This window comes from Macrosteles quadrilineatus, unplaced genomic scaffold, assembly GCF_028750875.1.
Source record: "Macrosteles quadrilineatus isolate MER2022 unplaced genomic scaffold, UCM_ALF_1.0 Scaffold_1__1_contigs__length_201487025, whole genome shotgun sequence".
Classification (NCBI taxonomy): domain Eukaryota; kingdom Metazoa; phylum Arthropoda; class Insecta; order Hemiptera; family Cicadellidae; genus Macrosteles; species Macrosteles quadrilineatus.
In genome coordinates, this window is record NW_026542594.1 from 22,315,815 (window position 1) to 22,330,616 (window position 14,802).

At 36.6% G+C, this 14,802-nt stretch overlaps 1 protein-coding gene across 1 annotated transcript in view; it reads right to left on the minus strand.

The window, feature by feature from the left end:
• The window catches only part of LOC129005031 (MORN repeat-containing protein 3-like), a 33,334-nt gene extending 20,752 nt beyond the window's left edge, over positions 1–12,582 (minus strand). The window contains exons 1-3 of the mRNA XM_054433789.1: positions 12,309–12,582; positions 9,894–10,048; positions 9,323–9,479 (exon numbers count right to left, since the gene is read on the minus strand). Of these exons, the coding sequence (XP_054289764.1) occupies positions 9,323–9,479; positions 9,894–10,048; positions 12,309–12,447 (451 nt within the window). The 5' untranslated portion in view covers positions 12,448–12,582. The remainder of the gene's footprint in view (positions 1–9,322; positions 9,480–9,893; positions 10,049–12,308) is intronic.
• Positions 12,583–14,802: the final 2,220 nt, after the last annotated feature.

Genomic DNA, 14,802 nt, shown 5'->3' on the forward strand with positions numbered 1-14,802 from the left:
AGGGTAATTTATACGGATTGTTTTATGTTACAGACATAGATAATATTTATTCATTTGTTTATTTAGGCTAGACGTAAAGAGGACAGAGTGCGACAAACATTGAATAGAGAAAACGAGACTGAAGAGGAGCGTGAGGTGAGACATTTAATTGTAAAGTATCCTTACATAGTTTCAAGAAATAACCAATTTTGGGAACTTTATTACTAAACATTAAATTTTAAATATCTTTTTTACCTAATGGTTGAAACTGCGGAGCAGCAGGAAGATCGCCATTTATCTGATAACGAGAGATACCGAATGCGTGTACATGAAAGCAATTTGATGTTAAATAGTTCATCCGATCGAATTCAGTTTCACAGGACCAATCAACACCAGGATGAAATAAATACCCGAATGGCTGCAGACGCTGAAAGACATCGTATAACACGGCAACTTGAGACTGCCCGAGAGAGAAGTCACAGGCTTGAACAAGAGAGGACACGACACGCACACAGAAACCTTATATACTGGCAAAACCAACACAACAGTGGATTCCTGTATGACCCGCATATAAACTATAGTCAAGCTGCAAATATTGGAGAATTCAATAAAGCTTGCAGATTTTGTAATGCGTTGACATGGGAAAAAGAACCACCTGGAATATGCTGTGCTTCAGGTAAAGTGTCCCTTGCGCCTATTTTAGAGGCACCCGAGCCTCTCCGGTCTCTTATATCAGAAAATTCCCCTCAATCAAGAAACTTTCTTAGAAATATCAGAGCTTACAACAGTGCCTTCCAGATGACATCCTTCGGAGGCAATGAGATCCGGGAAGGAGCCTATATGCCAACATTCAAGATACAGGGACAAATTTATCACCTGATTGGGTCTCTTTTACCACCACCTGGCCAGCCACCATCTTTCTTACAAATATATTATTTTGTAGGAAATGACCAGGATCAACTTGAAAGAAGGCGAAATTTGTTTCAAGACCTTGAACCTGATGTATTAGCTGAATTGCAGACCATGCTGAAAAACAATAACTCATACTTACTAAGTTTTAAATCTGCGCTAGAAACATTGCCTCTAGATTTACCTGATTTGAAAATTGTTATTAGGGCTGACAGATGTCCTGCAGGAGAACACCCAGGCAGATATAACGAGCCAACGGTCAGTGAGGTTGCTGTGTTGATGGTTGGGGACCCCAGTGATAATCGTGATATCATCTTGAACTCAAGAGAAGATGGTTTGAAGCGAATCTACGAAACTCACCGTTCATATGATGCCCTACAGTACCCACTTATGTTTTGCAGAGGTGAGGATGGTTATAGTTTCGACTTGAAACATGTAGATCCAAATACTAGAGAGCCAACCAACAAGAAAACAAGCTCCCGGGAGTTTTGTGCGTATCGCATAATGGTAAGGGAAAACAACGCGAATCATATTCACCACTTTAAACAGCTTTTAAACCAGTACTTAGTAGACATGTATGCAAAGGTGGGAGTGAAAGGCTACTATATGTCCGAACCCATCAAAAAGAGTTAAGAGCAGAAAATTGCATACACCTCCAAGATGCTCTTAGACGAGATGACAACGTAGAGCAAATGGGACGAAAAGTGGTGTGGTTCAAGGTAGCACGTTAGGGCCTTTACAATTCTTGATATACATTAATAATCTTGTGAAATTGGACATTGAAGGTGAATTTTACCTCTTCGCCGATGACACCTTAGTTTTATTCCAAGGAGAAACTTGGGACTCAGCTTTTGCCAATGCCGAAAGAGGTGTATCGAAAATTAAAAAATGGTTTGATCAGAATATTTTAACGCTAAACGTCACCAAAACAAAATTCATTCCAATTTCCTTAAGAGCTCGAAGTGACACACTTCGCAACGAAATCAAAATTCATTCATGTGGTCAAGAAACCGGAAATAACTGTAATTGTCCAGTAATAAATAGAGTTCAAAATTATAAATATCTTGGAGTTGTATTTGATTCGAAATTGTCATGGACAGATCACGTGTCATATTTAAACAAAAAGTTAAGAAAGTTGATATTTGCTTTTCGTCAACTACACCAATTCCTTGAAAAAGATGAAATTAAAAATGCATATTTTGCTTATGTACAGTCGCTGCTTGAGGGGGGGATAATTGCCTGGGGTGGTGCTTACAGCAACATTCTACAACCTCTCGTTGTAACACAAAAGGCAATCATAAAAGCGGCACTCGGCAGGTGTAGGCAATACCCTTCTGAAACTCTGTTCACTGAAATGAATGTGCTTGATGTAAGACAACTTTTCATCAGAACAGTTTCACTGTTTATTTACAAACACCATGAGACGCTCTTTGACCGTCCACAACATGACCATAATACTCGACGTGCACTAGGCCAAGGTATACGCTTACCCAGACTTACAAAGACATTTTCTACCACTAACTGTTATTATGTTGCACACATCATTTATTCTAACCTTCCACTAGACTTACGAGAATACGGCAGACACTCAATTTCAACGTACAAAAAACACATTGTTCACTGGCTTAATCTCATTGGTAGGGATGGAGCTAATAGTTTATTAGTTTCTATATACAGACAATAGGTTGACAGCTGATACAGGTGTGCGTGACATTGCTGTGTGTGTGTGAGTGCGTGTGCGTGTGTGTGTGTAGGTGTGTGCAGTTCTCGATTCTGTGCCACAGGGACAGAGCATTGACGGCCCTAGTACCCTAGGGCTACCAGCCGCTTGTTGGTGTTGGGACCGAGGACAGCTGAGTGTATCAGTGTGTGGATGTGTGTTGGTGTGTGTGTGTGTATGTGGGGGGAGGGTGGGGGGGGGGGGTGTTCGGGTTGGTTAGGGATGGGGTAGGTCATCATGACACTGATAGTTGTTATCTACATGGTAGATTAAAAGTACATAGTGGGCCTAATTTACTATGTCATGACTCCGCTGGCGCTTTGGAGTCTTGCCCGCACTTTAATTATTAGAAGTACCTGTTTTTTGTTATCAAACCTTTTAATTCTTTCTAATCAAACATCATACGACTCACTCCCACGCACGGGTTATCCCATGTGGGATTAATTTCGTTTATTTTAGTTATACATTTAAAACCTATTTCTATTGCATGTATTACATTTTGTAAATATTGTCTATTTTATACGAAATAAAGGATTTTGATTTGATTTGATTTGAGTAATTTTACCATCTACATTCACTGGAGGACCAAGGTATATGCATTCAAGAACTCAAGATGCTTTCTGTTATGTTCGAAAGTTTGGGCGTCCTGACTTATTTATTACAATGACAACCAACCCAAAGTGGCTAGAAATAACCAATGTGATTACAGAAATGCAAACTGCTCAGGACCGATATGATATTGTTTCCCGGGTTTTCCACCTCAAACTGCAAAGCCTCATGACGGTTCTAACTAGAGGTCAGTTATATGGCTCAGTACGATGCTACATGTACTCGGTGTAATGGCAGAAGCGTGGCCTTCCTCATGCACATATTCTGATTTGGTTAGAAGAGCCTATTCCTCCTAAAAGAGTTGATCAAGTTATTTCCGCAGAGTTGCCAAACCCTGAGGATGATCCTATACTTTCTGATATAGTTAAGACTCACATGCTACATGGCCCGTGCGGAGCTTTTAACGTAAGGCAACGGAGACTTCCCTGTATGAAAGAAGGCCACTGCAGCAAAAGGTACCCTAGGCCATTTGTTAAGGAAACAACTATGGCAGACAATGGATATCCCACATACAGAAGACGCGCTCCAGAGGATGGGGGTCAACAAGTTCTTATTAAAGTTGGGAACGAAGACATTACAATGGATAATAGATGGGTTGTACCGTACTCTCCTGTATTGTCTCGAATGTTTGAAACGCCATCAACGTTGAATATTGTAGCAGTGTAAAGTCAATCAAATACATCTGCAAATACATCAATAAGGGCACTGATCAAGCTACATTTTCCATGGTTGACACAGATTAAATTCAAACATACCAGAGTGGTAGGTACATTTGTTCGTCTGAGGCAGTATGGAGGTTGTTGTCCTTCCCTATTCATGAGAGATTCCCTTCTGTAATGCACTTGGAAGTTCACCTACCCGATGAACAAAACGTTTATTTTCAACCAAATAATGTGAGAGACAGAATGGAACAAGATACTACTCTCATGGCATTCTTCAACCTTTGTCAGACTGATGCTTTTGCCAGGACTTTACTCTACAACGAAGTTCCCTCCTACTATACGTACACGAAACAAAGAGGTTGGAGTAGGAGACGAAGAGGAACACCAGTGCCAGGACATCCTGATGTAAGACAGGACTCTTGCATAGGAAGAGTGTATACTGTCCATCCTAACAGCAGCGAGCGATACTATCTTCGACTGCTTCTGCACACCGTTCGAGGTCCCACATCTTTTGATGACCTTAAGACCGTTGATGGTGAATTGCAAGAAACCTTTCAGTCTGCCTGCAGAGCTCTCGGTCTTTTAGAGGACGATGTATGTTGGGAAGCAACAATGAGAGAGGCAGCCGTCGCAGACAGTCCTTCCAAACTGAGAGACCTTTTCAGTGTGCTGGTAGTTTTTTGTAACTTGAGTCATCCCCTCGAACTATGGACGTTGTTCAAAGACTCTATGTCGGAGGACTTCTTAAGGACTGCTCAACAGGTGGATGAAAATATAACATTTCAAAACAGTCCTAACCTTTATGATCTGTGCCTGTCAAAGATACAGGAAATTATCACATCCATCGGAGGACTTCAGCTAGATAGCTATGGACTTCCTGTTCCGGCCACGGCAAACAACCATTTTAACTTTGATTATCTAAAGGAGACCTGTTATGATCGAGTTGAACTGAACGAATTTGTCACACAGAACTTACCACAACTCACAGAGGATCAACGAATTGTTTATGATCGTGTCATCTACAGTACAGAGAATCCAACGGACAACAATATGTTTTTCCTTGATGCACCTGGAGGAACAGGGAAAACATTCTTAATAAATATAATTTTAGCTAAGGTTAGAAGTGTTAGCAAAATTGCCTTGGCTACGGCGTCCTCAGGTATTGCAGCTACCCTTCTACCTGGTGGAAGAACGGCCCATTCTACGTTCAAAATTCCCATTAATGTTGACCATATGGAATTCCCGATATGTGCAATTTCAAGAAACTCCTCTATGGCCCAATTACTGAGAGAATGTTCACTCATAGTCTGGGATGAATGCACGATGGCCAATAATTGTCAGTCGAAGCTTTGGATAGAACATTGAGAGATATAAGAGAGAGTAATAACACAATGGGGGGAGTAACAGTTTTGTTCTCCGGAGATTTCAGACAAACTCTGCCTGTTGTCGTGCGGGGAACACGTGCTGACGAAGTAAATGCTTCTCTGAAGAGATCCAAGCTGTGGCCGACTGTAAATCGTCTTTCATTAACTACGAATATGAGAGTTAATTTAGGGAATGAACCAGATTTGGAGGAATTCGCCAGTGTTCTTTTACATGTTGGGAATGGGTCACTGATAAATGAAAGTGGAGTTATTGTCATTCCTCCGTCTCTGGGCACCATAGTCACATCTCAACAAAACCTCATCGACAGTGTCTATCCAGGAATTGAAGGTATATTAAATATGGACAGTGGCTGGCTCTGTAACAAAGCAATCTTGGCGCCAACAAACGAACAGGCCAACGAATTGAACATCAAGGTGATGTCTCTTTTCACCAGCGAAGAACAGACGTATACATCTGTTAACACGGTTCTCAGCCAGGACGACGCGGTCCACTACCCTACTGAGTTCCTAGACTCTGTCACAGCCCCTGGATTGCCGGCTCACGAGCTAACACTTAAAGTTGGAGCCCCAATAATGCTATTGCGTAATTTACATCCACCGAAGCTGTGTAATGGGACTCGCCTTCGTGTTCGTCGGCTACACAGATATGTCATCGAGGCAGACATCCTGACAGGATGTGGAGCTGGGGAGGTGGTATTTATCCCCCGAATACCATTAATCCCCAGCAACTACCCATTCGAATTTAAGCGCCTACAGTTTCCCGTCTCTGTATGCTTTGCTTTGACCATCAACAAAGCTCAGGGTCAGACACTGTCGACAGCTGGCGTTGAATTACATAAATCAGGATGTTTTTCTCATGGACAGCTATATGTTGCATGTTCTAGAGTGCGATCATCGAGAAATTTATTCCTCCATGCTCCAAATGGTCGAACGGCCAACATTGTTTACGAAGAAGCCCTTCGTTAACAAGGGTCAGATCATAACTGTTCCAGTGTTTATTTTTATATGTCATTTCCCACTGTTATTTATTATTTGTTATTATTTGTCATTAGGTATTTATCATTTGTTCTATTACCTACCATTCAAAAATTGCCAGATGTAAATCTTTCTTTGTCTTCCTGTTTTTTTTTTATGGCTTGGTCAACTTCATTCATTTAGTATGTGATGCACTTATAATTACTATACCTCTTGGGGTACTGGTTTATGGGTTAAAATGTATTTTATTTCTCTTCTTTGTTGTGTTCAATTAATCAATTTTTTGTATTGAATGTTTTAAAATCACTCTGGAAAGTCATCATTCAACATAATCAAATTTCAATCGACATTTTCCACTGACGAGATACTACAAGATAAAGTTTTAATCGAGCACCAATATGTATGCTATTTTGTTATAGGTTTGATTGCATTATTCATTGTCATAAAGTAAAAAATATGGGTAAGATAATCAGATGACTAGCACTATTTTTTATATAGTTTTTTGATTGTTAAATGTCTCCTATTTTATTCAATATGATATTAAATTTAAATCAATTAATTTTTTTATATGCTTACATTATTTTATAAGATAGATTTAACTGATAAGATTTTTTGTTATTAATAGGTAAAGTTTCTCATCTCCAATTTCTCTTCCCATGCAAAGCACGGGTACAGCAGCTATAGGGAATAAATGTGATGTTTTAAAGGGACATTTTAATGTAAATCCAACCAGGCAAATGGAAATTTGCTTAGTCTGCAGGTTTGCTGCGGGGGGGGGGGTTTATGTGTAGTGGTAGAACACTATGGATGTGAATTTTCTCAAACCGTGTCCTCTCCCATTGCAAATGCAAAGCACGAGTATAAATGCAATAAGCATTTTTATAATTAATACGACAACCCCGTACGAAGGACGGGTACTCTGCTAGTTTTATACTAAGATAATAATATTCGTCTAAAAACACACTTTATTACCCTTCCTGTAGCAGCAAACCTTGGTGCTCGTTAAACCTAATGTTATTTAAATAGAATTAATTGAAAATCAAATTAGGGAAATGGAAATTCGCTTGGTTTGCAGGTTTGCTGCGGTGGGGTTAGTAATTAGTTTCTGTATTTATGATTTCTATTTTGATTCATTGTAAACTGATTTATTTAATAAAATATTTGTTGTATACTTATGTAAAGGTTAAGGTGTAAGAAAAGGCCATGTGCTTGTGTAAATAAATAAATTTTTTTTATTTAATTTCAAATGTAGTCAGACTTTAGTCTAGTTCCCTACTATCTAACCTTTTAACAGCAGAAAAATTCTAATTTCATCCAACAGTTCTATGGTCAGATTTTTAGTTTGAAGTTGTAATTTTGTACAGTAATTTCTATTTAGGATTATTAATATAGTGACTGTGTCATGCGATTCCCACCTACAAGACAAGACAAGCTATCTCATGCCCCATTCCAAAACTTTGTAATTGACTTTGAAGCTTGTTCAAGCGGTTTCAACTTAACAACCTTTATCCTCTTTAGGCTTCTTTAGGGTTTTATTTAGGCTTTGTTATCCTCAAGTAGCTTGGTATTTTTAACAGAGAGATCGTTTATGAAAGGACTATACATTTCTTAGTCAATCTTTTAGTCCAGGATATTATCAAATAAACCTGCAAGCTAATTTCCATTTACTTGGTTGGATTTTCACTAAAATATTCCCATAAAATTGTCAGATCTATTTTCTATTAAAATGACATTAATTTTAATGTCTTACTGCTACAGGGAAGTTAATAAAGTGTGTTTTTTTTTTATTGAGATGTTAATAGCTTAGTATGAAACAAATTTGCCAAATTGTGTGTGTGGATGTGTACAGATAGCAACAGACCACCTGTGGTCCGATTTTGATGAAATTTAGAATGTAGGCAGTAGGCACTAATCCATGGTATCTGAAGGAGTTTTTTTTTTAATTTTTTTTTTAATCTAGATTTTTAATGAAAATTTTTCTACAAAACCCATAAATTAGAAAAAAATGAATTTTCAAGAAAACAGTTTGAATGATTTTGATTAATTAAAATTTAGTATGTTAGAGCCCTTTTAACTCAACAAATTGGTACAATCCTAATTATAGCGATTAGAAAAAAAACTACCAGGAATATTTTATAAAAAGTAGTAGGTAAAGTGACACAAGTATTAAGTTTGTCGAGTAAGTTATTGCTGTAAAAATTATGGATAAAAAGTGATTGCAAAACAGATCAATCAGATAAAAAAAAAACTCTTTGAGTTCTTTTGATTAAAATTTAGTATGTTATAGTCCTTCTAACTTTATCCAAAACGTTACAACCATTTAAAAGTTTCATAATACCCATTCCCATGACCCAATCTTGTTGGTTTGTTTATCTCACCCTACACCTTCAAGCTAAATCGAGTCATGGATACATTTATACATATATATATATATATATATATATACATATAATATGTATTTATGTAATATATATAAATATTTGAACAAATTGTGTTTTTGGCCTGGTCACATCAAAATGAAAAAAACAAATTGGTTCTGAATCATGGTCTTATTGTGCCATCTACAGTAAAAGCTACTTCCCTATGGGGAAATTTGCTAAAACTCAAGTAAACTCAAAACAGAATGGTTGACGTTTTATTGCCAATGTCTTTCTAAAAACCTAACAGCAATGAACAACGTATGGGCCTACTATACTTGCGTAACAAATGCATCTGGAATGAGGTTTGAGATTAGGACATTATTTATTAAAATCTAGAAGTCCTCTCAGGGACATTGGGCAAATTATATGGTTTTTATAACGATTCCTGAGCCTCCTTCAAGCACCTGAAACACGTGCTCAAATAGTTATTTGGTAAGTTGGAAAGTTTTTTTTTATAAATTGATCGAAGGCCAAAGATGACTTTAAGTGGTCAGTGGGCTAAGATTCGAATAGAAGTTTGAAACTTAGCAAAACAAATCACTCCAAAAATTGTGTACTGTGGAGTGGAAAGTATTTGTTTCGGCCCTATGCATCCATGGAATGAAAGTCAAGCCTGTACCGAACTAACATTTATAAAATCTTGACAAATTGAGGCAAACCTACGGTAAACAAACAGTCCTAGCCCGTTCTTCATGTTGTCCACCCATGTCCCGTCATAGAACGATCCGTCAGCAAACCACATTCTGCCTTGTCCGTGACGTTTGCCTGACTTAAACTCTCCCTCGTAATACTCGTCTCCAGAGTGTTTTCTCCCAAAACCCTGTGAAAAGATATTCTTTGTATGCATGATACCAATAATTTTATTGGTGTCAAATGATGGTAGAACTGCTTAACTTAGCTTGTTAGTGAGACATTAACGAAAAGAATTACAAATTCTGTGTAGGTTTGACAGAGTGATTAGGGAAAAAAACTATCAGGAATATTTTATAAAAAGTAGAAGGTAAGTGACAGAAGTAGTAAGTTTGTCAAGTAGATTTATCAAAACTTATCGATTGAGGCACATATTAACTGGACAGCTTACAAACTTACTCTCTAGTAAAAAAACTGCTATAAAGTACCTGATTTAAAATAAAAATCTAATATTACATTAACATTACAGTATATGAAAATAAGTTAGGCCTATGTGATTAAAATTTAGTGTTAAATGCTATTAGTTATTATAATGAATTTACACCTCTGGTTTTCCATACTGCCAATCCCCATCATAAAGCAGTATCTGTGTTACTCCATCGTCAAGTATTTTTGACAGCACTCCATAGCCATGCCTCTGACCATTCAACCAGTCGCCTTCATACATGTGCTTGTTTTTCCACAATTGTGACCCTTTGCCTGAAATGACCAATTCTGTTTATTAAATGTGGTCTATGACATAAATAAAATACCCCCGCTGCAGCAAACCTGCAGACTAAGTGAATTTCCATTTGCCTGATTGGATTTACACTAAAACGTCTCCTTAAAAATATCACATCTATTCCCTATTTAAATAACATTAGTTTAACGAGTACTTATAGGTTTGCTGCAATAGGGAGGGTAAAAAGGTGTTTTTTTTTGTAAAATGTAATAGTTTAGGGTGAAATGAATGCATTTTCCAAATTTGATCAAAATATGTTCATAAACAAGCAAACTACAACAGTTTACTTATTCTCCATAAAAATAACATGGGTATTTACAGATTTTTGGAATTTTCTCCGTAACCATTAGGCACATAATAACGCCTCAATATACTAAATTATTAGTTTTTTTAAGCTCTACAAAATGGTTTTGAAAGAAATTACTAAAATTTAAGTTTTTAGGGTCAAAAATGGGAAAAACCAATTTTTACCCCATAAACCCCTGTTCCCATAGTCCGATCATGCTTTTTCGGGAACTGTACCAAATTTAATCAAAATCGGATGATTTTTGCCCGAGTTATCGTGCTAACGGACATATATATATATTATATGTGAATTTGAACCGATGATGTTTTTGGTCTCTAGGGACCTCAAAACGAAAAAAGTAAATCGGTCCCGGGTCCAGGTTTTACCATGAGTACTACGCTAATAGCTTATTCCCTATATGGGAAATTCGCTAATATATGGGAAATGCGCTAAAAAAAAACTAAAATGAACTAATAGAGGTATATACATCTTAATTTGGAAAAAGTACATAGTATAAAATACCCCTGCCGCAGCAAACCTGTAGACTAAGTGAATTTTCATTCCCTTATTTGATTTTCACTTAAATCTATTTAAATAACAATGGTTTAACGAACATCCCCTAGGTTTGCTACTACTGCTACAGTGAGGGTAATAAAGTTAGTTTTTTGTAAAATGTTAATAGCTTAGTATAAAATAAATAAATTTGCCAAGTTTAAAGAAGCGAACTATAACAGTTTCTTATTCTCTATAAGAATACCATGGAAATTTTAAATTTAAAATTTTTTGAATTTTTTTTGTAAGTAGTAGGAAGTAGACTTCCTATCTACATAACCAGCTGTAGCCAATTTTTTTATTAAAAAAGAATTTAGTTGTGTGAGCCAGTCACAGAATGCGCTAGTGTCTAAAATTCTATTTTATACCTTACTAGCTGACCCGACAGACGTCGTCCTGTCCTAATGGTTTTATGTCAAAAGCTCGTTCATTTTCAAGATGAGCTCGTTCGCATGGCTCAATCACGTCCTGGTTGAAGTTCGTTCGCTACGCTCACTCACCTTTGGGTTGGAGCTCGTTCGCTGTGCTCACTTGCCTACAGCTTAGCTCGTTCGCGACGCTAACTCGCCTCCAGGTTGAAATTCGAAATTAGCTGTTGTCATAAATTAAAAAAAATAATAGTGCTGCACCCTGTTGGTAAACCTATTAACTGTTTAATACTATTGAACATCACAGAATCAAATTGATTAGTTGAACCAGCTGTTAAGATTCTTAAATTACATTTAAATATGAGTACTCATAAGGTTAACATGGGAAACTTCAGAGCCACTGGGGCGGAGCCCTTTTTACGGATCTGCACCAAACTTCACACAAACCATCCTTGAATAATGCTTAATAATGCCTGAAAGTTTCATTAGCCTACAATTTGTCGAGCGGTTTCGGAGTCCATAAAGGACAAACATACATACATACAAACAAACATACATTGGATTTTATATAGATTTTTTGTTGCTGACCAGGTTGATGGGTCATAACAGTTGCTATAACTCATCATAAGTCATTCCCTAAGTTTGACTTGGTTAAAAATATTGCGTATTCGGAAATTTAGTAATTTAGATCAGCGCAATCTGTAGGTGGCTCACATCAACTAAGACAATTTTTATAAAAAATCTGGCTACAAATTTAACATGGGGGTGGAATGTCTAGTTGTATTGAAATGCTAATAGCTGTATAAAAACACTTAAAGCATACTACCATTGACTATATTAATTTTGCTGGTTTTATTACTCAGAAAGATTGACTTTATAGACCTGGGTTTTAATTTCTCTTTCGGTTATTTTGATTCATAGCATGAGCATAGCATGAGCATAGCATGAGCATGAGGTTGATTGCAGATAACAAAACTAGCCTTACAACCATTAAAATTAAAAAAATCCGAAATATAATCTGTTCACACTGACCATGTTTCAAGTTGTTTTTCCACTCTCCCTTGTACTTTTCTCCACTGACACTGAAGATTGCATGTTTAAGACCATTCCTTTTTGTTGATTCTTCTAGAATTCTTGACCTTGGTTCCTTGTAACACTTAAGAAACGGCATATTTGTTTATTTATATTTTTTAGACATATTAAACACTATCATTTGTATGTTCAAATTTTTTCTCTGAGATAAAATCACTAAAATTTTTTTCTACTCACAACCATATATTTTGGTGAGACTGAAAGTAAACAAAACAAAAGAATATTGAGGTAGGACTGGACTGCAGGTCAGCTGATGAATGTTCACTTGGCAGTTTAGTAAACATGCGACTTTGGTTACCCAGGAAACAGTTTTTGGTTAATCTATATATTGATCATAATTCGTAATCACTGCTGCAGCCTAAATATGATTGTTTTGTGGAGCATCAAACATGACATGCTTAAGGGGTTTCCATAACACCATTAGGAATTACTGGGAGTAAAGTATATTTTAAGTTTAAGCCAATCCCAAAACAACAAAAAATTGCTGTCAAATATTCCACAAGTTAATGACTGTCAATAACTCATTTTAGCACGAGCAATTCACTACCTATAAACAAACAAAAAATTATTTATTAATACATACAATATTAGAGTATACCTCTTGTCCGATTTTATTTGTAATAACATGTGGTGTATATTATTAAATAATAGTTATTTCCTATTGTATTACCTTAAACTAAAGTTATACTGTATAGTTTGTTTACTAACTTATTAGTTTTTTGTTTGCAATAAAAAAAGAATCCATTTTTTTATTGAAATTTATGTTTTGTTACTTTTCTTTTGTTTTGCCTTACCTTTTAGATGTTGAATGTTAATCTTATAGGGAATTTCCCTATAGGGAAGTAGCTATTACCATAGATGGTAAGACCTAGACCCAGAACCGATTTACTTTTTCATTTTGTTGTCCCCAAAGGACAAAACCACTGTTTGTTAAAATTGTTATATGTGTCCATAAACACATAATATTAGGGGTAACTTAACTCGGGAATTTTGGTCCGATTTTGATGAAATTTTGCTAGAAGGTAAAGTAGGCTGGGAAAATCTTAAATGAGATTGCAAATTGACAAGATGGTGTCATGGGAACAGGGTATTAGGAGGGCTTCAAAATTTTAAAAAAATTGTGGTTTATTTCAAATTTTTACCCTTAAAACATGATTCCCATCCGCGCAGTTTTCATTATGACCATTGTACAGAAGAGCTAAAAGAAAACAAATAATTTTGTATATTGAAGCGTTATTGTACAATTAAAGGTTACAGATAAATAAAATATATAAAAAACTGTACATTTACAATTTTTACCCATGGTGAAAGGAAAATACCCCCGCCGCAGCAAACCTGCCGACTAAGCGAATTTCTATTTGTCTGAATTGATTTTCAGTTAAATATATTTAATAACATTAGGTTTAACGAGTACCTAGGTTTGCTGCTACAAGGAAACTAATTAAGTGTGTTTTTGAGTAATATATTGATAGGTAGCTTAGTACAAAATAAATAAATTTGCCAAGTTTGATCAAAATATATCCATAAAAAAGCAAACTACAACATTTGACAATATATTCTCCATAAGAATAACATGAGAGTCTTAAATTTAAAATTTTTTAAATTTTCTCCGTTACTAATAACTGAACAAAAATACTTTTGGATACTAAATTATTTGTTTTTTTTTAAGCTCTTTAGGAAGGTCTAAAGAGAAATTGGGAAATTTTGTTTTTTGAAGGTCAAAAGTTAGAAAAACCAATTTTTACCCCTTAAAACCTCCCTAAAGCCCCGTTCCCATGGTCCGATCATGCTGGTTCGCGAACTCATTCAAGTATATCCCGCTTTACACCTTTAAACCAAATTTCATCAAAATCGGACGAAAATTACTCAAGTTATCGCGTTCACGGACGTATATATATATATATAAATATATATAACATATATATAAATTTGAACAAATGGTGTTTTTGGCCTCTGGGGACATCAAAGTGAAAAAGTAAATCGGTCCCGGGTCTAGGTCCTACCGTCAGGGCCGATTTACCGAATAGGCACGGTAGGCACGTGCCTAGGGCGCAAGGCAATTGGCTTTTTGGGGGGCGCCGAAAATTTGGAAAATAAAAAAATTGGTGGTTGTATTTGCATGTGATCGCGGTAAACTTCTGATAATCCCTCGCGGCCGTGTAGACATCGTAATCGTCTCCCGCGTTTGCGGCAAGATTCTTACCACTTTCCGTGGTTGAGTTGTTTAGACATAATTATCGTCTTCCATGATCGAGGCAATACATGAGCATATCCCGCGGTCGTGAGGATATTATCCTCGTCTTGCGCGATCGCGGTCAAATTCTGACCACCCCTCGCAGCCGTGAAGACATCATTATATCGTCCCCCGCCGGTCTTGTGGACATAGTAATCGCCTCCCGCGATTGAGGCAAAATGGTAATCATCTCTCTCAGTC